The following is a 26,685-nucleotide window of genomic DNA, read 5'->3' as shown; positions in this document are numbered from 1 at the left end:
TGATTAAGCGACCTTAGGAACGCACACACTGGCAGGCTTCGTTTAAGCGGTTCGGCGTTCCAAGTGGCTCCAGCTGCATCCCCTTCCAAATCTGCAGCTTCTGATTTATTCATGGCATTAGGGATGCAAAACACAATCACGAGAAGTAGGCCAACATGAGACGAGAGCTAGAATACACAGCAAGCGGTTTTACCATTCCAGCAGAAGCGGGGGATCATTCCTATTTTAAATTAGGTTAGGCTGATTTGAAAAATCAGTACAAGAGATATATGGGTGCTGCGCCCCCATGAAAGGCAGATGTCAAGAGGCACCTTCTCCTCTCCTCAAAAGGGGGGAAAAAAGAAATATATTAACAGATGGAAAGCTCGACATGGCTTCAGAACTAGTTTGTAGACACCTTTGAGCAGAATTAAGCCACTTCCTCTCCGGACTGTGTACACACTGAATACTGGAAAACAGCTACACTATGAACAGTGGCATTTGGGTTCAATCTGGTAGACAATGCTGATGCTCAACACCCTCCATGATACTCACTAAAACAAGTAGAAAATACGCAAGAATAATGGTTTGCTGGCAGGCATCCTGCCTCTTCAATGTATCTCAACTCCCATCTCAGTTTCAAGACCAAATGTGTTGTTTCTCTATTAAAGCATTTGTGTCCCCCCCACCCCCCGGAACATACTGTAGTTTAAAGCTGAACAGTTGCTGGTGTCTTCCTGGCTGTAATATAATAAACCCTCCACGTCAGATTAAATACTAAGAGGAAAAGGACCTGAGAACTGCATCTGCAGAATTTTTAGTAATGTACACCAGCTTATCAGCAGCTATTGTGTGGGTGAAAGTGTGCACTTGATTACATGTTGTGCCTGGATTGCTACAGACCAGAACGCAATTCTCAAGGCTGCTCAGCTGTGGTTCCAGTCTGCCAAAATCCCGTTTGTGTGTCAGTAAAGACACAATTCTTGTTAAATCAATAGGTTTGACAAATGTGAACAGGGTTATATGAAATAAAGTGTTTAATGACTTTAGTATAACCAAATATTTGGTGAAACAGACTATGCAGTTGCAGAGATTGTGAATTGGGAGGAAGCAGAAGAAAACACGAAAAGCTGTTTTGGGAGATAAAAGCCACAACTCAATAAAGTGGGCATATTTGAGCTCCACCAGTGTTTCATGCAGTCTCACCTATCATTTAGACTAAAACTTAAAAAAAAGAGAGTAGGCTGTGTGATACAAATACTCAAGGAGCTACTACATTTTGTTTTCTTTGTGCGTAACACCAATCAACCGCAAGTCCTACTGTTTTTGGCTTCTTATAGTTTATATACTAATTTGTTTGTATCCCTTTGAAAGTTTTATTGGAGATTTAGTGTGGGAACTTTGTAACAATTTAGCACAAACAAAGCCAAGAGCTCCAATTACACAGGAAAGGATGAAAAAGGCTCATGAAACCAGATCAAGTGTTAACAGAACACCTTCCCAGTGTTTCCAGTATTTGCAATCCAGATGTGGCAACAGGTGACGGCTGAAGTTGTGCTTATAATAGTCAGCTATTCTTATTTAATGTTAAGCTTCCACTGCTGGGTTCTAGGTACAAGGATGTTGCTGGGGTTGGACAATTAGCTGCCATTTTCTTTGATGCTTCCCATATTTATGGTTCCACAGAACAGCATTTAGACCACGGTATGGAAACCCAATGATAGCCAACAGTATGCAATTGTCCATACAAGACTTTCTTGTTTGAAAAGTAAGGAGTCAAGAGCAACAATGAGGTTCTGCAGATCTACTTTGGATCCTCAGCAAGGATGGAAAAGACACTGCTCACAATGTAGCAAGTGGAAAAGACACTGCTCATAATCCAATTTCTGTCCTAATCTGATAAAAAGCAAAAGTGCATAAATTAAAGGGCATGTTTTGTTGTATAAATATCTACTATACAGGTATGTACAGAACACAAGAAAAACCTGCCTTTAACTAGCTATTGCAGCTATTACAGAACAGGATCTCTTTCGTTGCAATAAAGCATGAAGTTCAACCTCAGCTACTGTGGAACATCACCAGATGTGCTAACACTGTTTCTACAGATGCTAAAAATCCCCACCAACATCTCCAGACTCTTCAGTGCTTCCAATAATAAACTGAAACAGTTTCCCTCATTTTCCAGCAAAGAGGAAGGCCACAGACATTGGATGGGAACCACCACAGTCTAAAGAGCACATCTTATTCTATAGCCATCAAAGCCATTCTCCAAAAGATAACGCTTGAGTGTTGCAAAGACTAGATCAGCAAGGGCTTGCAGGCTTGCTGTCTTGCTGAATAAAGACATCAGCTCCACTGCTGTTCTTTAGCCTTCTGCTGTCCATTAGGATGCTGATAACAAAGCCACAAAAAAGGCCCCCATCTTGAGTCTATCAGCATCCAGTGTTATGGTTTGGGTAGCCACAAGAGTCTGCAAGAATCAGTCTATTGCTCTTGATCACTTGTCTGGTTTTGTTTGAGAAGTCTGAGACACACGGTTGATGCTGCTTTCAATGAAGAGTTTCAGGCCTTGTAGGTCTTGGGAATAGAGGTACTTCAGGTACCATTCCCACTTCCTCCCCTGAAGATAAAAACATTAAGAATGGTTACTTCTCTCCTTGCTCACACATTGGCTGAAAATGTGAATCTCTTTGTCACACATTCGCTGAAATCATGCTTGTGTAACTTTCGCAGAGTAAGGCTGGTGACGTTATCAGCCAGAGCATTCCCCCCCCCCTTTGGAAATTAAACATTTCCTTGCCCTCTATCATGAAGAATCTTGATTTCATCATTAGTGTCAATTTTCGGTAATTAAAGGCTCCCTCCTCCTGTCCCTCAGGTTTCTAATGATGAAAAACATTACTTGGGACCTCTAGGGGCTTTGTGGAAGATCTGGGAAATGTTTAATTTTCCAAAACCTGTCGGGGTTGATGACATCATCAGCCTTACATTGCAGAAGTTACATGAATAGGATCTGAGCCAGGAACTTTGAGCTTGTCAGTTCTCCAGACCTTGAGGGCAGCCCACAAGGCACAAGCCCACTGTACCCATAATAGCATGGCATTTTAGCACAAACCTGGCAGGGAGCAGTGTTGGAATAACTTATCAGTTAAACACTTGAGCTCCAATTAACTTCTAGCAAGCATTTCATATTTCAGGTGCAATCCAAAGACTAAACATACACCTTAATCTACTGGCTGAATTATCACCCTAGTTAAGTCTATGTCAAAAAAGAGGCACATTTGCAAAGTTAGAGAAAAGCTGAGCAGGAATGCCCTGTTAGTGCCAAGCTGCAGTAAATGTAGGACAGAAACAGTTCTATTTCTAAAACAGCACTGTTTCATCAAACTAGCAGCATGATAAAGGAGTGGATGCAACAAGCATCTAAGTGAGCAGTTTTCTGCCCTCCCACCACCTCATGTTTTCTCTCTCTTTTATATACTGAATATGTATTTGCAAAGAGAGTTTGCACATAAACCAATATAAGAACACATAACCTAAAATGTTAAATCAGATTCCAGTCCGTTTAGAGAAACAGTCTTTAGATGGAGGGCAGTTTTTCAGCTCCAGGACTCATCCCTCATCCCCAAACTGGGAGCAAATGTCCTTCTGTTTGGGAAGTCTTTGTGTACATTTAGCAGTCCTGCATGTAATTTTATACTGGAAAATTGCTCTTAGAAGAAATGAGGAACAGAATATGGCTTTCCCCCAACTACTATCACCCTTTTTTCCTCAGTCAAGGCAATGGGGCGGGGTGTGTGTCTTAAGAAGTCACATTTAAGGTACCATTTTAGTTATATTTCCATTTTCACTGCATTGTTCTGCATAAAATTTATGTATGCCAGTGCAGTTACTAGTCTATTTATTTTGGAAACTATATTCTCATCGATGCTCAAAAAAGGCTACAAAGACACCATTAATAATATCTAGCAGTAAAGGAAAGTGCTGCTTCTATTTCAGGAATTTTATCTGAAGGCAAGAAAATTCCAACCTAAAAGCAATCTTTATGCAGAGATGTGCCACCAGCTGTTCTCTGTTCTACACTCCCCCCCCCCGAGAAAGCATCTTGCAGACACAGAGAGAGCATGTATACAAAGAAGACACAGATTTTTAAGCAGCTTATAGCAACCATGTCATCTTCTTCTACGCTCCCAGTTTCTAGACCAATTGCTTCTTTTTGGGGTTAAAATTTCTCTGACTAACAAATAGCTTTCAGTGACAGTCAGCTACTTTACCTGAATTAATTTGAAGTTTGGAGTTTTGTCTTCTGGTTGAACCTGAAGGGAAAGGGGGAAAAGGAAAATTAGGAATTAATGGTTCATTGAGTTATTAAAGCAAATCAACCCATTAGCCAGTAAATGTTGCAGACAGGGTAAGTCTAGAAACATTCAGAAACTACTCTCTTTGGGGACTGTACGATTCTGCTCAAATATTAAGCTCCTTCAGAAAACAGCACTGGAAGGGAAGCATTTTGGATTCTTACTGGGCAAAGTCAGGTTTATGGTTTTCCCAAACTGCACCATGAAATCAAATCTATCGAGTCATAGATCTATAGAAAAATTAACACAACATTTTCATTTTTCTGCAGGACCTTAGTGGTTGCAAAGCTTGGGTTGCTTTAGGAGAGTAGTTCAACTTCCTTTCAGCTCAATATGTGGAAATCCACCACGAGAAAAAATATCTAGGCTCCTTCCAGACTGACTGCTCCAAGCACTAATAAACCACTACTTTTTAAAGAGGTATGCTACATGTAGAACTGCATTCAACTTTTCACATCATTTAGAGATACTGTGCATTTTCTGTGAATTCATCATACTATCTTCTTTCTAAATCAGCACTGAGCACTCTTTTTCTTTTCTTTGAAAAAAGGGTAGGACTGTGGTCTTAATGGGTTACTGGGTTTCTATTTCCTTCATTCTCTGCCAGTCTTATAAAGCATGATGGGAGCAGTAAAATTTTAAGAAACGTGGTTTTCATCCAGGTGGTGACATACTGGACTAAAGCTACCACTGCTCAGCACACGTAGCCTATAACCTTTGAAGAAGCCACCATTTTCCATCACACAATAATTAATCAATCTTTTAAACAATGCTGGAACACCTATTCAGCTGAAGGTTTGAAAACATTCTTTCACTTCAGTAAGTTTTTGGTTTTCCTCTTTCAAACCTGAAAGGTGGTATCACATTGAAGAGAGAATGTTTAAAAACTGATTTTAAAAATGGCACCCACTGCAAGGGTCATACTGAACATATGCTAAACTTCTACATTCCTCAAGAAGTCAGACTCTCTGCGATGTAAAAAGAAAATGGAAGCAGCACTGGGAAAATGTGAGATGCTTACAAACAGAAGACATGTAAACTGCCCCACATAAAATAAGTAAGCAAGCCATGGTGATTTCATACTTAATGCTTTAATGCCCAAATTCATGCCAATGTTGCCTGGGGAGAAATGGGCATTGGAAGGAATTAGTTTCTTAGAGAATCTGCTGCAGGACAGTGCCCTCTGGTGAACTGAACAGCAAACTCCAGTCTGGTTTGTCTGCCAAGGACAGAAGGCAGCCTTAGCAAGGTTTCTCCGGGAGGGGATATAGCTAAGTAGAAGAGCAGCCACTTTGCATGATGAAGTTTACAGGTTCAACCCTCAGCATTGCCAGCGGCTGCTAGAGAAGACTTTGCCTGAAATGCTGGAGAGTCACCACCAATCCGTCAGTGAAGAAAAGATTAAACCAGATGAACCAATGGCTGCCAGTAGAAGTTGAGGACATTTTCTGTGCTTCTTAGGCATTAACTTTCTGAGTGTGAATATACCTGCCTACTACGGAAATAAGTAGCTGTCATGTTCAATCTAAATATTCCCGTATCTTTAAAGTTGCACAGAAGTGTTCATCTAGTGAAGCTTTTGTTTTTACAAAGGTAAACCAAAGCGACTCAAAAAGGCACAAGGTCTGTATCTGCAATTTTGATGTGGATCAATATTTAGACACTCTAGAAGACCAAAAGCCATATACTTCTAAAAGAAATTGGATTATGAACAAAATATGACTGCGGTACTTGAACTTCTATGGTAAGCCTATTGGTGTTTTGTTTTTTGGAGGGGAAAAGAAAACCCAAATTTAGCAAAGGCAAAAGAGCATCTTGCTGCAGATCAAGATTCAAGCAGATCTGACAATGAACCCACAAAAGAGTGGATAGATATGTTTAAGACTGTCACATAGTTTTCTAGATGGAATAGACATCCTTCAGTCTCGAGAGACTATGGTATCTTGCTCTGCATGGAGGACTTGGAACAGCGTTTCATGTGGCTGAGGAGGCCAATTCGAGAGTGACAATCCCTTCCACACTGAGGACAAATACAATCTGTCTCCTGTCCATCTCCCTGGTTTGGCTGCTTTCGGGTCTGCCTCTTTGCCTCGGCCTGCTGGACAAGGGTCTCTTCAAATTGGGAGAGGCCATGATGCACCGCCTGCCTCCAGGCTGAACGCTCAGATGTCAGGGTTTCCCATCTGTTGAGATCCGTTTCCAAGGCCTTCAGATCCCACTTGCACACATTCTTGTGGCAACAAGGATTGCTGGAGGTTTGTTTTCAGGTGATTATAAGACTGGTTATAAAACAACAGTTCATGGGAAAGAAGATGGATAAGAAAAATACACTCTTCTCCAAAAGCTGCTTCAGCCAAGGTAAATTAGTCATTCATTTTTCTACCAGTATCAGCTTGTTGCTTTTAGTACTATGCTATCTGAAAGCCATTGAAACTTTAGGCTTCAGATAGTACACTACTAAGAGCAACTGGAAAGAACAAAGTCCTTACCTGCTGCAAGAAGAGCATAGCGTAACCTGTGAGTGCAGGGTGGTAAACTATGTTCAAGCCCTTCCTGTATTCCTGCACTTTCATCTTCTCCAGCACTTCTGGTTCCATGTGAATCCCCTGGGGGTGAAAGTCTCTTTGGAACACATTTGAGGTCCACAGGCACCCAACCATGGCTGTTATATATTGGTTATATTCCTGGCAGCTCCGACTGCTGAACTTGAATTGCAGCATTGTCTAAAAGGATTGAGGAAGACAAATTTATGAGGTATTTTCAGAACAGTAACAGCTTCTTTAATCACTGGTTAACAAACAGCATTGCTTCAACATGCCCACTGCACAATTGTTATCTGCAGCTGGTCAATCAACTGAAATTGAGGGGAATTAGTGTTATGAGTAATGTTTGCTCATTACTCATCAAATATTCCTGCTAGGGGTAATTTTGTAAGAAAACTCTGGTCATTTTTCCATGTGTCCCCCCCCCCCCCAAAATAGACAGCCAATAACTAAAGCAACAACTTGGCCAGAACCCTATTGGTGTTCACATAAGGTTTGTATGACTTGCAACAGCTAATTGATAAAATGCTGGGCACACATTGGTTGTGTGCCTGCTCATGTGACTGACTGCACAACTAAATTGCACCCCAGCACATTATTAATTAGCTGGGGTGTAATTAGCTGGGGCGTAGTTACCTACATCAAGTTACACTATCTTATATAAACACCAATAGGATTTCAGCCATTACTTTTTAAATATCAGATTTCAATATATGCTTTTGACATTCTAAGATTGTAAATGCAGTTCCATTGTCCACATACAGTGGTGCCTCGCTTAATGGGCACCGTTTAACGATGAAATTGCATACTGATGAAGATTTTGCGATCGCATTGCGATGTTTTAAATGGGGAAAAATCGCTTTGCGATGATCGGTACCCTGTTTCGCTTACCGATTATCGCAAAGCGATGATTTTCTAACAGCTGATCGGCGGTTCCAAAATGGCCGCCTGCTGTGTTTTCACGCGGATTCCTCGCTTACTGGGCAGCGAAAATGGCCGCCGTATGGAGGATTTTCGCTTTAAGGTGAGTTTTAAGCCCATAGGAATGCACTGAAGGGGTTTCAGTGCATTCCTATGGGTTTATTAAAATCGCATAGCGACGAAATCGCTTTGCAGTGATTTTTGCTGCACCGATTAACGTCACTATGTGAGGCACCACTGTATTGTGGTTTGTAAAGTGAAAAAAATGAAAACCATTGTTGGGAGGCGGAGCCAGAGAGGAGAAGTTTAGTTTAAAGTCTGGATAAGCGTTAGACAGAGGGAGAGATATATTGTGTATTTTTAATGACAGACTGGATGTCACTAGACAGAAAAATAAATGGGCAGCGAGGAAGGCAAAAGTTAGGATTTAGGAAAAAGTAAAATTACATTTCAGCAGGGAAAATACTTTTTTGATATGTCATATGAGAGAAGAGATTTGCCAGGTAAGAGGAACATTGCCGAAATTTTTGTGCTTTTTTTCTTGAACATTACAGGAAGAAAATCAGTGGAGTATTTGTTTCCCTCCAAACACGGAGCATAAGATGCATTTGTCTTGCTTTCTATATTACCTGCTTAGCCTGTTGATTTTGTTTTGCAGCTACCAAGTTGGTTCGATACCTGATATAAGGGAAAGGGAAGGAAGATTTAGATACATTTCTGAATTCTAACACATAGCATATGCATAGTACAAGCTGGTAGCAAAAGGTCCATAAATCACAGTCTCTGGATTGCATCTTGTTTATGCCATGATCTCACTAAGTGGCTCAAGCAACCCTCTCTAAGCTACAAACTTCTGACCTGCAAGATGGGGAAGTAATAATACTGATTTCACAGTGTTGTTATTGTAAGGATTGCAAATAAGATGTGCTAGACAAATATTAGCTATCATTATTATGATGCACATGCAGCCATGGCTATCCTACGTAGGACTGCTACCCGTGCACCACTCCGGTCCCATTCTGAAAGGTACGGAGCACCAAGAGAGCACTAACCTTACCCTATCACCTTTAGTATGATTGCTTTCAACGAACTCTGGAAACTGCTTGTGCTTTTCTTTCAAGATTTCTTGCAATAGCAGCCATTTCCAGTCGGCAACACAAAGAATAAGCTGGGCAAAACAGCTCCTGATCGTCTAACAGCAAATGTACTAAACCTATTCCTAAATATAAAGGAGTTCAAGAGGCTGGTTTCACAGCTCAAAAGCAGCTGTTAGTAGGAAAAAGAACAGTAGAAGGGATTTTCATTTCAATGCGCAAGTGTGCTTCCCTGTAAGAAGACTGCTGTTTTGTGGAGCGCAACAGGCTCTGCAGGAGCCCTGGGCATCTAAAGAAGGGGCAGACCATGACCGCAAACAGCATCACTGGTGCCTTGTTCCATCCCTGGAGAAACTCAAAGTCACCAGAAGGAATTGGCCCCAACAGCTGTTCTGTGTAATAAGCACAACTTTTGTTGTACCTCCCAGAGTGTACCCTTCCATATTAATTATCCTGCAGGTCCCTCAGGGAGGAAGCTATATAGAGAGCCCTATGCCAGATGTCAGCAATAGATTAATTCTCATAACAGACATAACAGCTAACGTTGCTAAGAACAAAAAACAGTCTTAAGCAGCAGGTCTTGCAGAGAAATTATTTAAAAAAATCTAGATGCAAAGCCAGTTTCAGAAACTTAGACCTTTGTTGCTCTTTTCAGTACATTATCACCATCCCAATAACATCCCCAATAGAATACCTCAACATTAGATTGCGCTTGAACTCTGAAGTATTTGTAACAGCTTGACCAGTGTCATGTGGGTAATCTTGCCCTATAAAGTAAGTTTGAGGGTACCTGTGGTTTTCCAGTACCATCAAGTATAGAGTGCTATAAAAAATAAACCCCTATTACTTCAGTTGTTCCCAACATTGGGCTCCCAAATGTTCTTGGACTACAACTCCCAAAAATCCTGATCAGCACAGCAAGTGGTGAAGGCTTCTGAGAGTTTTAGTCCAAGAACATCTGGGAACCCAAAGTTGGAAACCATTGCTTTCTATCTTGCAGAGCTGGATCCAGAGGACTGTTTAATAACCCATGTGGTAATATCAAGAGCTACCACTACTATTTCCAGGAAGCAAAACAAAGAAACCAACTATAGGAAAGCAAGTCATGAGTGCCAGGGTCAGAAGATTTCAAATTCAGACAATCTGTTTTGCGCCTCACTAGAGCTTTTGAGAGCCAGCATCAGCAGTCTGAAGCACATTTACATTTAAAGAATTCAGAGGACAGGTGTTTGTGGAAACTCTCCCTTTTTCTGCACACAAAACCTCTACCTCTGATTCTGATTTTTTAGCAGCATGACTGGGGGAATAGAATAGGGAGAAAAAGCACAAAGATAATTTTGCTGCTGCTGTTGTTTAAAAAGCTCGCTGGCTAGCTCAATGAGTTAGCTATCTAGCTATGGAGTCAGAAGGTAGGAGTTAAATCCCCACCACGAGAAGAGTCTGTGCAGCCATCTGAAAGCTGCACAGTCCCAGGGAACGGTAAAGCACTTTGAGTACCTAGAAATCCCTGGAAAAGCCATAAGCATGCAACTATTACTATTATATAATTGTTAAATAACTAGGAGTCAGAGGTCTTTGATAATCTACTGCAAATTATCCAGAAATCTACTGGTAGGTCCAGACCTGCCTACTGCTCAGCACTGATCAAAGCAACGAAATTTTTAAAGTGCTAAGTAACCAACTCAGGCCAAAATCTAACTGTGAAAAACTGTGTGCATAAGGACAACCATACACTGATTTTTCTCAAGCAAGCTGTCCTTCACATGACTGGGTATGTGTTTTCACAATATATATGATTTACAACGATTACACAACTGGTTATACAATGGGGAGCCTGTTGGGAGAGAATGCTTAAGCATCTGCCCTTATACAACCATTTAAGCTACTAAGACTGAGGCTCAAGCTCATTTTTACAACTGCTCAGTTCACCAACTTTGAATCTCAGATTCATGACCAAAGGAAGTAAGTCCTAACAAGAGTATTACAGCCTTTTTGGAAAGAAAGGAACAGACAATTCCCACCTCACCCACCATAATTTGAGACTAAATAAATAAGGTTTCAAGGAATGGCTTGAAAGAGGATAAGATGGGAAGTGTTCTCTGCATAAGGGACAGAAAAACATAATCTATCAATACCTGTACATGATGTGACAAAGATGGTTAATTGTGACAGAATCCATGCTGAGCAGAGCTGGATAGAAGATTCCAGCAGGAGGCATCATGAGCAAGGGAAGGTTATATTTCTGATAAACATCACATACCTACAAGTAGGAAGGACAGGCAGATGAAATTTTTATATTCCACTCTTCACTCTCAGTAGAGTATCTAGAAATGAAAAATGGAAGGATTGCCTAGTTCTTAACCACCTTTGTGTTAAACTCAAACCCGTTTTCTATATGACTTTTAAAGCATTTTACTCGAGAGTGAAATGCCTGAAGGATCATAGTCCCTCAAAACATACTCATTCTCTACTATCTTCAGGAGTCCTTATTCATGTGCTCAACATTTTTGTCCCAAAAGAGACAATTGTGCTTTCTGGGTTTGAGGGTGGTCATTCTGTTGTGCTCACTCCCACGGCCTGGTTTAGGTCCCTCAGAAGCTTTTTATAAAACTAGAATTCAAAGTCTGAAAATGAGGCAAAACAGCCAGTTGTGCCTCCTGGAAGATGTGATTGTCCCCCTTGAGGGGAATTTATTTAAAATGGGAGCACACTGGGGAGTACACTTTACCCACTCCTGTATAATAAAAATCAGGACAAGGCCATATGGTCCTCGAAACAATACCAATTCAGGAACAGGCAATACCTTTATTGGACCATTAAGAAAATAAAATAAAAAACAAAACAAAAAAATAAAGCAAGCTTTCAATGATAATTCATCTTCCTCAGGCTTGCACCAAGTTCTCATGGGTAGCTCCAAAATTATATAAACAGAAGAACTTGGTGCACAGCCTGAGGAAGATGAATTATCATCGAAAGTTCGCTTTATTCTTATTTTTGCTTTATTTTCTTAATGATTCAACAAAGGTATCACCTGTTCCTGCATTTGTCCTGTATAGTAGGCTCCCTAGAGCTGCTGACACACTGTCCACAGCTTAGCACCTTACAGATGTGTTTTGACTACACAGCCCTATAATACTGTAGATGGGAAATTTGCAGTAAAAACATTTATGCCATTTATATACCCTTGCACTGCTGAAGCTCTGATTTTGGCATTTTATTTGTAGCAGGTTCTGAAATTACAACACCCCGTTTTCCCTCAGCAGTAATGTGCACTAGCCATACCAGCCGAAGGCGATGCTGACTATAGTGCAACACTTGTGCAAAGGAGCAGATGGGTACGTTTGCTTTAGAAATAGGGAACAAACATGCAGTGTGAACAGCTTACGTACTATATCGTAGAAATCCAAGATGAAGTGCATTAGGAAAGCTGAGTTGTTCTCCAAGCGCAGGGCAATAGTTGACAGCCATCCTACGAAGTGGATGAGCTCTGCCACAGAGCTCACTAAGCCAGAGAGGGTGGTGTTCCTGCAGGGAGCAAGATACATTAGTGACAACATCTTACAAGGCAGGAAAGATCACTCCCTGTAAAGAACATGCCCACCTGGCTGTCTCCTGGACCACACTGTACTACAGCTGTAACACCTTCTAAAGCCCAGACTTACAAGAAATCTGCATTCAATTCTGTTGCCATGTCTGCTTGCATGATGTGCCAGTTCAGCCAATTCAGCAACAGCTCCCTCAGGCTTTCAAGAACACTGCACTGGAGATGAGGGAAGAGACAGATCATTAATGGATCAACTGCAATTTAGACTTGGATCATACCTAGCTGAAATGCTTTATAAAGTTCTGAGGCTGCAAGCAAGGAGCTCACTGAAGCCCTAGATAGAAACAAAAATAAGCTTAAAAGCTCTCCTAAGGCAGTTTAAATAGATTTCAGGCTACTAACATGGCCACAGAAAAACAAAGTTACACACAATGAGAAAGCATGAAAAGTTCCTTGTCTTCATGTGTTAGCAATCTCAATGATGTTTATGGATTTTTCTTGTACAAAATCAAATAACCCGTCTTAGCTATCAATGGGTATTGAACTCAACTGAAACTCAACTGAAATAAATGGCTGTGAAGATACAGAGATCTTTTTAATATGCTAGACATGCTACCAAAACTCAAACATTGTATCTTTTAAATGGGAAAGCAGATTTTTTTTGACCCTTTCCCTCACAGTACCTTAAAATAAAGGGATGATGTGATAAAAAGCTGTGTCAATGGCCTACAGAGATAAGACTTCATTTCTGAAAAGAAAGAAGGAAAGACAGGCAGAATGACTTTGGAGCTAGTACGTCTGACCAGACTATAAAACAGAATAATGTTGATTTGGATGCATCACATACCTGAGAAAGTGCTGAGAGGGATCCAGCTCACCAGCCGAAGGACCTGTGACCGACAGCAGCAACCATCCCAGAAAGGGAGGGTCCTGTACAGGAATTCTTCACAAGAGGAGAAGCCCTCCTAAAGAGACAGTCAAGATTGCTGAAGACTTCCTGCAAGACAGTCCTTTTCATACACCCAATTTCAGAACAACAAAGGAGAAAATGGAAGTGATTTGCCTGGCCTTCACCAAATTATTTGGGAGAAGAAAATGATGTTTATCAAGACTGCCAAATGGGAAGCTCTGTGGCAGGGATGGCAATGTGTCTAAAAATTAACATACTTTTCTTTGGCCGACGAAGAGATTCCATCATTTTTGTCTGCCCAAGCAGAGTTGTAACTCTGACACTTATTTTGCCAATGGTTGTCCTACAGCCAATCTTTGCATCTCTCAGCTAGTATAGGAAGAACATTACTTCTGGTCAGCAAAAACGGCTGAGATGCAGTCATTTTCCCCCCCAGCATCTGCAGAGAAAGCAATGGCAAAACCACTGTGAGATGAGGGAACAACCATCCAAATAACTGTCAGGATGTCACAAAGAAGAAGACAAAGATTTTTCTGCTACCCCAGAGAAGATCTTTAGATCTAACGGGCTTAAGTTAGAGGAGGCTAGATTTTAGATTAAGTTTACAAGAAACTTTGTGATGATGGTAAGAGTATTTTGAAAATGGAAACAGTTACAGCTGTTGTCAATGGGGGTTTTTCAAACATATACTGAACAGCTATGTGTTTTTATTATTATTATTTACTACTACTGCTACTCCAGAAACAGTCAACATTTAAACAACATTCACTGGTATTATATGACAGATACAAGTTCTAACCAAAAACCTAAGTATCTGTTAAATATCAGTGCAGTATGTATGCTATTCCTATTATTGCCGTTTTTGGAGCTCTGATTGGGTGATTTCTGAGATCTGCAATTGCTTAAAGTACTGTATGAAGTTTCTTGATATTGTTCCCAAAGCCTCAATGACTACTGAAGTGTTTCATCCACAAGCAAGTTGTTTCGATTGCCAGATCTCTGTACTGTACTTTGTTCGTTTTTCCAATTCTTTATTTTCAACCTCTGAAGATGCCAGCCACAGAGACTGGTGAAACGTTAGGAAGAACAACCTTCAGAACACAACAACCATTGTTTTCACAACAACCATTGTTTTCAAATGTTGTTTCTTATATTGAGATTTTGTTTCTGTTTTCAAAATATTCTCCATTCTCACTGCCTTATGTAATCTTTCTCTGCTCGTACTGATATAATCAGGCTTCTCTTTTCCTTCTCTACTAAAAGCAAAGCGTGCTGCTTATATACCACCCCATAGTGCTTGAAGCACTCTGGGCAGTTTACAAGTTATTCTAGGCTGCTGCCCTAATGCCATGCAGCTTCACTGAAACACATATGGAAATAAAAGTACAAATGCCTTCCAGGGAATGATGGCAAAAGAATCACATGTAAACTAACCTGCAAGAAACACTCCGCTTCCAAGACTTTCTCCAAGAAGTCCTTGAACTCCAATTCATATTGCTGGTTCTCAATCTTATACCAAGGGCATTCTGAATCGAAATAAAAGCAAGGTGCAATCAGTGCTTGAAGATTGAGCTCTTTTTATTTTTTAAATGTGTTTCATTTATACGTCTAAAGCAGCTTCCCCCTAACTCCATATCTTTAAATAAAATGTACATCACCCATTATGCTTTGGTGCTGAGAATGTAATCTGTCTGGGATGTAAGAAGTCTGATTACAGATGAGATATAGGATAACATGATGGAATGCTCCACTGTATATTAAGAGTTCTCAATGCACAGAGAAGTAGCATATCAGTGAGAAGACTGGTTTGAAGCATTATTCCCATCATTGTTTTTTAATGTTAAGAAAACAGTCATGTGTGCCCTTCACCTGAAGTGATGGACGCCAGACATGGACTCACAACTATGAGAACTAGTTATTACCTTAACAGATGACCTTTTTATAAAAACATCCAAGATAGAATATAATCCAACAAAATCATAAAACAAAAACCGAACCACCAGTAATCAAATCATATAAAAACAGTACAGCCAGTTGGCCACATCCTAAATCGATGGTAAGAAACCCACCAAGCCCACCCCCCGCAGTCCCCAAATCAGCCCCCTACCTTCTCTGAATGTTTGGCCCATCCAGTAATACATCCTCTGGTACATGGAGTCATCTTTGACACAATTAATATGGTGGAGCAAGAGAGGATTTCCTAGCACCGAGCCTATCCGAGAAGGAAACTGTAAAAGCAGTCAGAAGAAACTGCTCAGAAGGCAGTAGAGACTCCACAGCACCAACAGCACCTTGTTCCTTTGCACTGATAGAGCAGTCAAGACACCTGCGACTAGGCTTCACTCACAGATGCCCTCAGTAGATCTTTAACACAAGTTCTTATTAAATTGGAATCATCACCATCAATTTCTAGATATATTAAAGATACGACCCAATTTAGACCTACTTGACTTCTATTAGTGAAATGCTTCTTATATGCATAAGAAGGTCAAATAAGCAGCATTTGTACTTTATTTTTGTACATTTTGGGACTTGATATCTGTCACTTACCTCTAAACGATGGATGTTCTGCAGAAGCTGAGGAAAGGTCTGCAGCTGCTCCACTGGAAAGAATCCAGTGCTATTTAACAGATCTGCATAGTCTGACTTTTGCTTTTCAGCTAAGAAACCAGAATTGGTTTTACATGCAGGCACGGTCAATTTTGTATTCCATTTCTGTAGAGAGAAAAAAAAGCCCCCTTACCTTTACAGCTCCAAATTACCTTTGCAGGTTTACATTTTTTAGGTCCTCAGCTCCCAGCTCCTCCTCATCTCATTTAGAAAAAAAAATAGGCCCGAATCCTGCTGCCCATTTACTCTGGCATGAAGGTAACTGTCTAAGTCTTAGGGGCAGACTTCTTGTTTATCAATAAGGTGCTGTTTGCATTCCTGGGTGTACAACCAGCATCTCGGTAACAAGCAACAATGTAACATCAAGATGTATGTGATTTCTAAGTTGATGCCAAAAAACAACCACCCTATTTTTGCCCCCTTACAGGCCATGACATGAAGTTTTCAGTTGTGTTGTGGTCCCCTATACTTGCTGTTTGTTTTAAAATGTTTTAATGGTGGGGTGAGGGAACAAGAGAGCATGAGGAATTCTTAGTTAAAACGTTTTCAGTTAATAAAAATGCATTATAGTAACCTTTACAATATAGAACCACTGCAGATATAATGATAATGATAATAACAGCAATAACAATAATGATAACAGTAATAAAAGATGTAGTAGTAATAGAAGCAGCAGATGTAATAGTAAATTAATTATGAAAATTAGCCTCTTTGGCTATACCCCTCCACCTTTAATACCACCCCCTAGAAGTACAGCCCTTGGGTTAATGGCAAATCTGAAAAGATAGTCCTTGGCTTCACTGAGATCACCCATTCTGGCTTGCAGTGTAAACTGTCAACCCAACGCCAGTCACCATATTATCCAATAATCCTTTTCTATGACAGTGTTTTCAGTGGTAAATCTACTCTGCAGTTTTCTGTCTTCCAAAAAAATCCCACAATGACTAAAAGCTTTGCAAGCTTTAGTAGTTCCATGCCATTTATGAAAGAAATCATCAAGTGAATTGTTTGAGCAATTGTCAGGTGCTATAGTAACTGTGAATCCAACTGCGGTCTGGATGGGAGACTCCTGGAAACTTCATATAAACTGTTTCAAGAGAAATGCAATACCCACCCTCTTCTGGGACTGAAGACAGCCAGTGCCCGTGGGGTCTAGTTTAGAAGCAGGCAGTATCCCATGGACCCGCCTTTTTATTCTGCTGATTGCTGCCTTCCATAGATTCTCAGAATTCCTGAACCGTATCTGTATTAAAAACAGAATGATACTTTCATTCAGATGTAAAGGACTAGGATTTAGATGACAATTATTGCTGTTATGATGTCTGGATGGCAACAATCTTTTACTTTCCTAAAAGCGTGAACCATTAATAGATGGCATTTTCCAGAACAGGAGTTAATAAGAGCTTCAACATTTTTTCTGCAACATCCAGAATCTGCCACTCTGCTTTTATGAAGCAGTAGACAGGTCAGTCAATACATACACCAATGTTTTGATACTCTGTCAGCAGGGTCACCTTCTTTGTGCTTAGACTTGGCAGGAGCAAATATCTCCACTGTCCTAAATCCAATTGGCTACACCACCATACTTTGTGGTCCAGCGACAGGAGAAAATGTATCTGATTACGGTGACCAAATGCACATAATAAGAGGAAACACATCTTACAGAAGATGCATATGGCCTTGTCATTTAACTTTTATTGATGTGTTTAGGTTGCTACATTTGATTTTAATTATTTTCTTGGAAATTTTCTTAGTTTCAGTTTCTCTACCTGTTCTAAAATAAATAACCTGTTATTTTCAGCTTTTCTTAGATTACAGCTGTAGACTTGAGCATTGCTTTAACTGACACAGTGTCATTCTGAATACCAAAAAAGGACAGGATGAAATGATTTGAAAATATTAATCTCTTCAGAGGCTAAAAGACTGGAAGCCAAATTCTTAGATACAACAACATTTGGATCCCCTTGTCTGGAAGAGATGCCACTTAGGCAGGTTTAATAATTTCCAATACATGCTCAGTATGGACCAGGCAAAAAGAGATATTAGGCCATGTTATTAGTTATTTGCCATGCCAAGAACAGAAACTATCCATGCCTCTCCAAGAGCTACCCATATGGGTTTTTACAGCTATAATGTTCTTATAGCAACTGCAATGATCTCATGATCTTAACCTTTATTACTTTCACATTAAGCAACATGATACGCAAAGTTTACAAAATCGCAGTGATGTGCAATCAGTTCCACAAACACATCTTTTTGCACCACTAAAGAATCCCAGAACAAGTTCTCTCATGTAGAAAGCACAGTACAGTCCTCATTCTCCTCAATCCAATTCCTCACCTTTATTTTTGCGGGCAGAGTTACAGACACCATTTCAGGAGCAAAGCTCTTGTATATTGACAACAGAGCTTGCAGAGATGGGTCTGGTCCCTGGATAGGAACAAGTAGAGTTAGATGTTACATTTTTGTCATAACTCAACACAGTAGCTAAGAAAATATGAAATAAATAAAATAGAAGGGAGCACTGTACTCATGACCTCTAAGTACATTTTCAGAAGGAAGATGAGAATTGTCCAAGGACTACCAAGAGAGGAATGGCATCAAAGAAAAGTAAAACTAGAAAAGCATTTGTTTCCTTCCCTTAATTTTACACATACAAATTCCATGGATGATGTTAGCCATTTAACAAGTAGCTTTCATAACTAAGAAATATGTTACGAAGTAAAGGTTCAATCTGAAAAATTCTTCTAAAAATTCTTATTATTATTATTTATATTTATTTATTTACAATATTTTTAGCCGCACCATTGCCAGTGGCTTCTTGCTGTGACTTTAGTTCAAGTGACTCACCATTCTAGTCTGCAGATCTAGGAGTTTCCTCACACGAAAAGGTTTCACTAAGGAACACAACATAAATGAGTCTGTATAATTTTTTGAGAAAGTGTTATATTTTGCCTTTTGTGTAAGCCTGCAGGCAACTCTAAGTAAAATAATAAAGGATCTTTGTTCAAAATGAAATGGTAGGTAGACTCAGAACCACAAAGGCACCCAGAGCCATAATGTTACATGTACCATCTCCCCAAACTCTAGAACACAGGAATAACATTACACTTTGGGGGGCGGGCGGAGGAATAGAGAGAACTATAGGGTCCTTTACACAATAGGAGAGGTGACATTTATTTAGAGCACTAAAACCTAAACATTCAGTGTGACCTTTTGTGAATAAATTCACTTTCTCAGGAATACACCAATGTCTTGTGGACACTGCAGAAAAATTATAACTATACTTTTTGGTAGCAAATCTTAATGAGTTGTGCAGTCATTTTATACCAGCAAAATTGGCCCCTGACATTAATAAAACCAAATGCCTAGCTCTTTTGACAACAAGTGTGGGGGGAATTTTTTTTAAAAGATCAATTTTGCAAGGATCTAATATGTGTCATGAATCCAATTAAGATCTTACCATTCTCTCTTCTGGTCAGCAAATAAAGCACGTGGCAGGCAAAGGGAAGCTGGAGAGAAAAATATTAAACAAAAGTAGTTAGTAGGGCAGGTTCCATACCCCACCCCAATTACAAGCGGATGGTATTTAAATGGACGGACTTTGTAAGATATGTTAGTGTCCAAATGACATTTTACCGTGTGATCTTTGCAGCAGATCTCATGGAAAAATGCAGTGATTTAAAAAAAGAAATAACCCACTTGTCAATTGTAACTTATTAGATGATTCTGCATAAGCAGCAGAGGAACATCTCTAGACAGCTGAAGAGTCGACTCAATATTATTATGGCAAATATTATGGATAATTACATCCTATTCAAAGAAGCAAAGCCTCACTCTTTCAAAATAGTGTATTATTCATTTCTATCTTACCAGTTTTTCATCTTGCAAGAAACTGAAGAAGCAGCCATAGAGAGCATTCACTTTTTCCTTCTGATCAATGAAGTCAAACATGGCAATCAACCATTTTAAAAAGGTTACCTGACAGGAGAAAACAGATTATCTTTCTAAAGAAAAAAAATCAATTGTTCCATAAGAAAGAGCAAAGTCATAAAAAATTTTTAATGGATTGTGTTCACAACCAAAAGGGATATAAAATATGTGCACTAGCAATTACTAACATAAACCAATAAGCAGGAAACATCACTAGTAAGATCCGTGCTACATGAACCATGCTTGATTACCTGAGTACTGCGAGAACATTTGCCAACACAGAGCCAAGACACAGCTGAAACAACAGAATCCTCCATTATTGCTGACATGGGAATCAAGTTCTTCAGCAGTCTACTGTTTATCGCTTCAGCTGGAAGAAATTGACGTATACTGCTTAAATCACAAGATTATACTCACTACAGAAAATCTATCACAAGCTAATGGGGCAGAGGTAAAATATGACAATTTCAATGTTTTAATGACTGTTTAGTGCTAAGGGAAGGCAGGGAACAAGAATATAAATATATACCAAATTTGCCACTGAGTGCTATATTTAATAAGATATCAATTTCTCCTGGTGCTAAGCCTCTTTCTTGGGCATTTTTTTCCACAGTAGTCAAATGTTTCTGCAGAACTTCATTCTTGAGGGGTGTCCGATCTTTTGCTGAAAGGTAAAAACAAACAGAGGCTGTTATACACTATCATTTTTATAAGCAGTCCCTCAGGATGGTTTTGCCTTATCAACACCTTATACCACAAACATCTTCTACAGAAAAAAGCCCTCCATAAACTCCCATCACAGTGCTATAGCATTTGTACAACTATGCAATTCCTTAGTTATCCTGCAAGATGGGAGTTATTATTAAACATAGTTACTGGTGTGCAAGACCTATAATAATCACATTAGGAAACATTACCTTCAAGAGAAAACAAAATTGTTCATTCCAAAACAAAATTGTGCTGTTGATATAAAGCCCCATAGCACTTGTAGCAATCTCTGGGTAGTTTAAAATCCAAACGTGCAGGCTACACATTGCCCCTCAGTAAGCTAGGTACTCAGTTTACCGACCTTGGAAGGATGGAAGACTGAATCTACCTTGAGCCAGCTACTTGAGCCTGCCAGGATCAAACTCAGGTCATGAGCAGTCTTTACTGCAGTGCAGCAGTTTATCAACTGCACCACATCACCTATTCATATATTTTCTTTTTTTTCTCTCAATGCAATATTTTTCATGCCTACCATAAAACATTTCTCATTGTTTTCATGTGAGCTTGTTCTGAGGTTTTTATAGGACCCCCACAAAATGGAATAGGTGTTAGTGGTAGGGAAGTCTTTATATACCGTATTTTTCATTCCATAAGATGCACCTCTCCATAAGACACACTTCATTTTTAGGAGAGGAAAACAGGAAAAAAATATTCTGGCAATTTCAGCCCGCTGGGCTCACGGGGGTGGGGGGAGCCTCAGAAGGGTCCAGGAGTGCCTTCCAGGACCCTTCCAAGGCTCCCCCCACCATCCCCCCACTGGGCCCTGGGGAGCACTGTTTTACAGTATTCGCTCCATAAGACGCAGACACCCCCCCCCCCATTTTGGGGGTGGGAAAGTGCGCCTTATAGAGCAAAAAATTCGGTAATCCCCAAACATTTATTCTATAAGTAAAACAAAACAATAAAAAAATACATATAGGAAGGTAAAGCAGGACATGAGAGCAAAAACAAAAGTGCAGAATAAATGATAGTTTACATAATAATCAATTTACTTGTAGATTAACAGTTCTGTGGTCAAGTCTGTCTCAATGTCTAGAAACCTAATGGTCTTCAGGGAAAGCTTGCATAAACTACTGCCGCTAGTTGACAAGGTGCTGGGTTGCATTTCAGTTGCACAGGAAGGTGTGTGGCTGCTCACATGGCTGAAACATATTGCAGCATCTCATCAATTTGCCATAGCAAGTAACACAAACTTTATACAAACACCAGAAGTATTCAGGGATTAATGTTAAATGGGAATTTTCAGTTCAGATAAGCTATTTTGCTCATATGTTCTGATATATAAAAGCCCTTTCGGCTCCACTGTTTCGACAAAAATGTAGTGAAAAATTTAAGTTTTGCTGTTTGCAAAGGACTAAAAGAAAAAAACAATCAGAGAGATGAGAAAGCTGAGGCATTGTCTGTTTTCTTCCAATCTTCATCTGTGAACAGTTGATTATAGAAAGTGTACATCTGCAACAGTTGCTTCTTACAAGGAAACATATTCTGTAAGATTGCTCCTGATCATCCTTTTATAGAGGAAACTGAGAAGTGTGAAAAAAAAAGGTCACAAGAAATTGACAAATAGTTCATATGTGTTCATCACAGGTAAAAGTTTGGGAGGGCATCTTGCAACAAAAGAAATCCTAAAACTGTGGCTTTCAACAAAATGTTTGACAGAGCACTATACAGGAAATCTGGAAAATGTTTGTCAACACAAAATTAGTGCTCTTACAAGTCACTTCTGTCATGGCAACCTTATGAATGACTGACTTCCAGAATGACTAAACTTCCTTTATGGAATCAATCCATCTCATATTTGGTCTTCCTTATCTCCTGCTGCCTTCAACATTTACCAGCTTTGTCTCTTCCAGTAAGTTTCGCCTTTTCATGATGTGCCATAGTATAGCAGCCAATGGGGATTTTTCTTCCTTAGCTCCTTATCTACATGTTGGTAATTTTTTCTTGTTGTTTAGTTGTTACGTCATGTCTGACTCTTTGTGACCCCATGGACCAGAGCACGCCAGGCCGTCCTGTCCTCCACTACCTCCCGGAGTTGGGTCAAATTCATGTTGGTCGCTTCGATGACACTGTCCAACCATCTCGTCCTCAGTCGTCCCCTTCTCTTGTGTTCACACTTTCCCAATATGAGGCTCTTTTCCAGGGAGTCTTCTCTTCTCATGAGATGGCCAAAGGATTGGAGCCTCAGCTTCAGGATTTGTCCTTCCAGTGAGGACTCGGGGTTGCTTTCCTTTAGAATGGATAGGTTTGTTCTCTTTGCAGTCCAGGGGACTCTCAAGAGTCTCCTGCAGCACCACAATTCAAAAGCATCAATTCTTCGGCGGTCAGCCTTCTTTATGGTCCAGCTCTCACTTCCATACATCGCTACTGGAAAAACCAGTATCTTTACATCAGGGGTTGGCAACCTCCAGAATGTTGGGAGGCCACATAAACCTACCTGTGGAAATTAAAGGGTTGTGTCCACTCCTGCACAACATGTGGGGGGAGGGAACACTTTATAATTGCTTTTTTTGTAAACTGAAACAATTTCCTTGTTTTCTCCAGGGTCTAAAATACAGTACTTTAAAAAAAATGAATATATTTCTTGGTACGTAAAGGGCCCCAAAGAACCCTAAGATGCCAAGAAAACACGACAAAATTGCTCGAAGAGGAATTTGATAAAAAAAATTTCTTCCTCCCTGCCCTCAAAATTTAAAGATCATGTGACCCAGCCCTGCTCTACAGGATTATAATTTGCAGGACCTGCAACACCAACTCCCATAACTTTCCCCCAGAACTTTGGAAAATATTTTTTTCCATGACCTGCTTTCTCCAATGGAAAATGACTAACTTGAGTAAAGTTTACATTTAGACTTAAGTTTCTTTTCCTATTTCCTCCCTCTGTTGTTATTTTCTATCTTTCTTGCTATATAAACAAATGATGCAAGTAGAGGTCTGGGGGAAAATGGAGACCACCATAGCTTATGGAATGCACATTTAGTCCTCATGTGTTCTTACTTTTTTCCAAATAGTTCAGAGCTTCTTCAAGAGGATCTTGGTAATGGTCTGTCTCTTCACATGCAGACCTCTGTTGCTCTCCATATTTTTTTGCACTTTTGTGGCCAGTGTTCTTTTTGACACTTGTTGTCCAAACTGAAAGATCAGTTTGTTTACTAGAACTAACTGGCAAGGCTTGCTTTGACTTCTTAGCACTTACACCTTTCTTCATCCTTTCCAAGTCCAAGGAAAGAAGTGCAAGACAAGGCCAGTTATTGTCATTTGTCAGTATTGACTTTCTCTTCAATAGTATCCAGGCTGTATGCCAAAACTGAGTGGGGAACTACCTGCAAGAGAAGGGAAACGGTCCTAAATACCTCTGTGAACCTAATTAGCTTACAGTAGTAGTCACAACAAAGCAATATTTGGGAAAGTGTAAGAGTTCCATTTTAAAATACACAAAAGAATACACAGATGTACTGTATACATCTGTTGCTTCTTTCCCCCCCCCCAACATGTTCTAGTGTTTATATACCACTCAGGGTAACTAGCAAGCAATACAACGAATATAATAAAAAATATATACTGCATAACATGCAAAAGTTTATGACTGTCTAAATAGGAAGGTTGTCACCATAAAGCAAACTGCAATGAAAAAAGGGTGACAGCTTAGCATCTGTAGGGAAGGGAATTTCAGACGTGTGCAACCATTTTTTTTCACCAGTACCATAATTTGGATACTATACAGACCCACAAGTATTGCAACAGTTTCAAATATATTCTGGTCCTAAGACAATTAGGGCTTTAAGGGTCATTACCCATTCTTTGAATTGTACCTGGAAGCGAACAGGTAAGTACTGCAACTTTGCAGGCAGTAATAATGTGCTCCTTAAGCAAAAGCCCAGCAACATTCTCACTGTGGTATTTTGGACTGACTGCAGACTCTTCAAAGGCACAGAATAGGTTTCTGGAATACTAATGAACTTCTCTTTACAAAGTAAAGTATTTGAGTATTTATAGCTATGGGGAAAGCTTTTGTCTTTTTTCAGGAGATAGGGTGATGAGCATTGCACAAAAAAAGACCAGCTAATGACACTCATCAACAGATAATCTCTCCCTCCTTATCACAACAAAAAACATCCTGAACACCCTATCTCCTGAAAAAAGACAAAAACTGTTCCCAAAGCTATAAATATTCAACTATCCAACAAACAGCAATAGAGCATGGACAGAGTTCCTACTCCAGTCCTCTGAAGATGCCGCCAACAGAGACTGGAGAAACATCAGGAAGAACAACCTACAGAACACGGCTAAAGAACCCAAAAATCCACAACAACCATCAGATCCTGGTTGTGAAAGCCTTCGAGCATACATACAGTATCTTATTTACACAAAAGAGCTTAGTTGGGAAATAATTGTTGAAATCCTATTAGACAGCTATGCCATGCAAGGTTGATGACATCCTTTTCTTTACACGGTATAACTGCACAAACAAGATTTCAGCCAACAAAACTTTAGACCATAATTTAGCATTAGGGCAAAAAGTTTTGCTTCCCTACAAGCTTAAACACTTTCCTTTCCCCCCATCCCGCTACACTGTGCTTGTTTTATAGATTTTTAAAAATCTGTTGTGAGTCATCTTGGATTCCCATGGGGAGAAAGGCAGCACCTACGCTGGGGTCCACAAGTTCTCCACCTATGGCCCTACAGTAGTTTATTTATTTTCTATGCCACTTTTCTCTCACTTACAGAACCAAAAGTGGCTCACAAATTATCAATAAACAAAGCAGTTTAAAGCACAGCAAATTATGTGTTCAGACATATCAAGCATTAAGCTCAGTTGTAGCTTGCCTACAATGTATATAGAAACACAAGACAATAATACAGAAAACTTGTAAACACTGGATTCAACTCTCAAAGAAATATAAAAGGTTTGGTCTCCCATAACTGAGCTGATGATAAACACAACAATTGTTCATAACAACCATTCTGAATTTGCCAATTTATTTAAACTATCTTTGACAATAAGCCTCTGAGACAGTCTACAAACCATTTTTTTAAAATGAAGTGTCCTACCAGAGATTTGCAGCAGAGTTAGTTGTTCAGAGTCCCAAAGGTGATGGTAGGCAAAAAAAGGATCAGAGGAAGGTGCAGTAGAGGTTGGGCCATTCAGGAAAACGGGGCATCATCTTGCTGGGCCCGAACGGCTTGAACCCCTAGCCCATTGTGTGTGTGGGGGGGGGCAACAGGGAAAAAGAAAACGAGAGAAGCGAAGTGAGCAGAAGGCAGGGCGTTCTTTATTGGAAGCCGTAACTTCTCCCTCCTTCTCTCTGAATATATGAGTAAATAAGCGACGTATGGAGGCAAATTCCACCGCCGGGCGGCCTTTACCAGGGGAAGGTGCCCCTCGACAACCACGCCAGCCCTGAGGGGCCACAAGTCAGATTCCTGTCAGGCAACCTTTTCGTTACGAGCCCTTCGCGGGGCCTGACACAACCACCGGCTCCTTCCCGCTTTCGGCAGCGTCGCCCCCTCAGCCTCAGAGGGAGGCACCGCCCCCTCTGCCCCCCCGAGGAAGGGCCTCCGCTTCCCCTTTGATATAATTAAAAACCTCCTTCTTTCTCGACCCGCGACGCCTCCCGCCTTTCGCCTCACTGTAAAAGCCTACCTTCGCCTTCCCTCTCACCACAACCCCGTCGACACGCCCTTCTTCCTAACCGCCCTCCAGTTCAAATTTTTCCCCCTTTGCGCACGCGCCGGAGTGGGGCGGGGCCAGAAACTCGTCCAGTAGTCTTCGGCACGGGGGGCATGCGCAAAGCTTCCTCTTGCCCCCTCCTTTTCCCTCGGATGCGGCACCAAACGATGATCTCATTAGAGAGACTCCCGACGCAGACCCCGAAGCGGAAGCGCGCGGGGGGGGGGCTCTGGCGTGGAGTCGAGCAGAGGCGCGCATGCTCACTGGGGACGGGAGCCCATGGGCGGGTGTTAGCAGCGGGTGTTAATATTGCCGTATGGAAAGGTGTTGGAGAAAGTACTTTTATTTCTCTGT

General features: G+C 40.5%; 1 protein-coding gene across 2 annotated transcripts; it reads right to left on the bottom strand.

The window, feature by feature from the left end:
* Positions 1-998: 998 nt before the first annotated feature.
* Positions 999-26,402, bottom strand: CENPI (centromere protein I). Of its 2 annotated transcripts, XM_020804711.3 has the most exons (22): positions 26,305-26,402; positions 25,713-25,852; positions 23,658-23,983; positions 20,422-20,556; positions 20,144-20,262; positions 19,833-19,940; positions 19,423-19,471; positions 18,810-18,856; positions 18,300-18,389; positions 17,074-17,202; positions 15,900-16,064; positions 15,457-15,577; positions 14,784-14,875; positions 13,287-13,404; positions 13,123-13,187; positions 12,558-12,655; positions 12,285-12,420; positions 11,031-11,155; positions 8,431-8,479; positions 6,827-7,060; positions 4,254-4,295; positions 999-2,599 (listed from the first exon to the last, which is right to left on the bottom strand). In XM_020804711.3, the coding sequence occupies exons 3-22, from the start codon at positions 23,866-23,868 to the stop codon at positions 2,477-2,479; spliced, it is 2,256 nt and encodes a 751-aa protein (XP_020660370.3). In that variant the 5' UTR covers positions 23,869-23,983; positions 25,713-25,852; positions 26,305-26,402; the 3' UTR covers positions 999-2,476. The 2 variants fall into 2 exon arrangements, with proteins under 2 accessions (XP_020660370.3, XP_072837131.2); XM_072981030.2 differs by lacking the exon at positions 25,713-25,852 and having other exon boundaries at positions 26,305-26,387.
* Positions 26,403-26,685: the final 283 nt, after the last annotated feature.

This window comes from Pogona vitticeps, chromosome 11 (assembly GCF_051106095.1).
Source record: "Pogona vitticeps strain Pit_001003342236 chromosome 11, PviZW2.1, whole genome shotgun sequence".
Lineage (NCBI taxonomy): Eukaryota > Metazoa > Chordata > Lepidosauria > Squamata > Agamidae > Pogona > Pogona vitticeps.
Note: the sequence above shows the minus strand (reverse complement) of the source record. Positions and strands in the feature narration are given on the sequence as shown.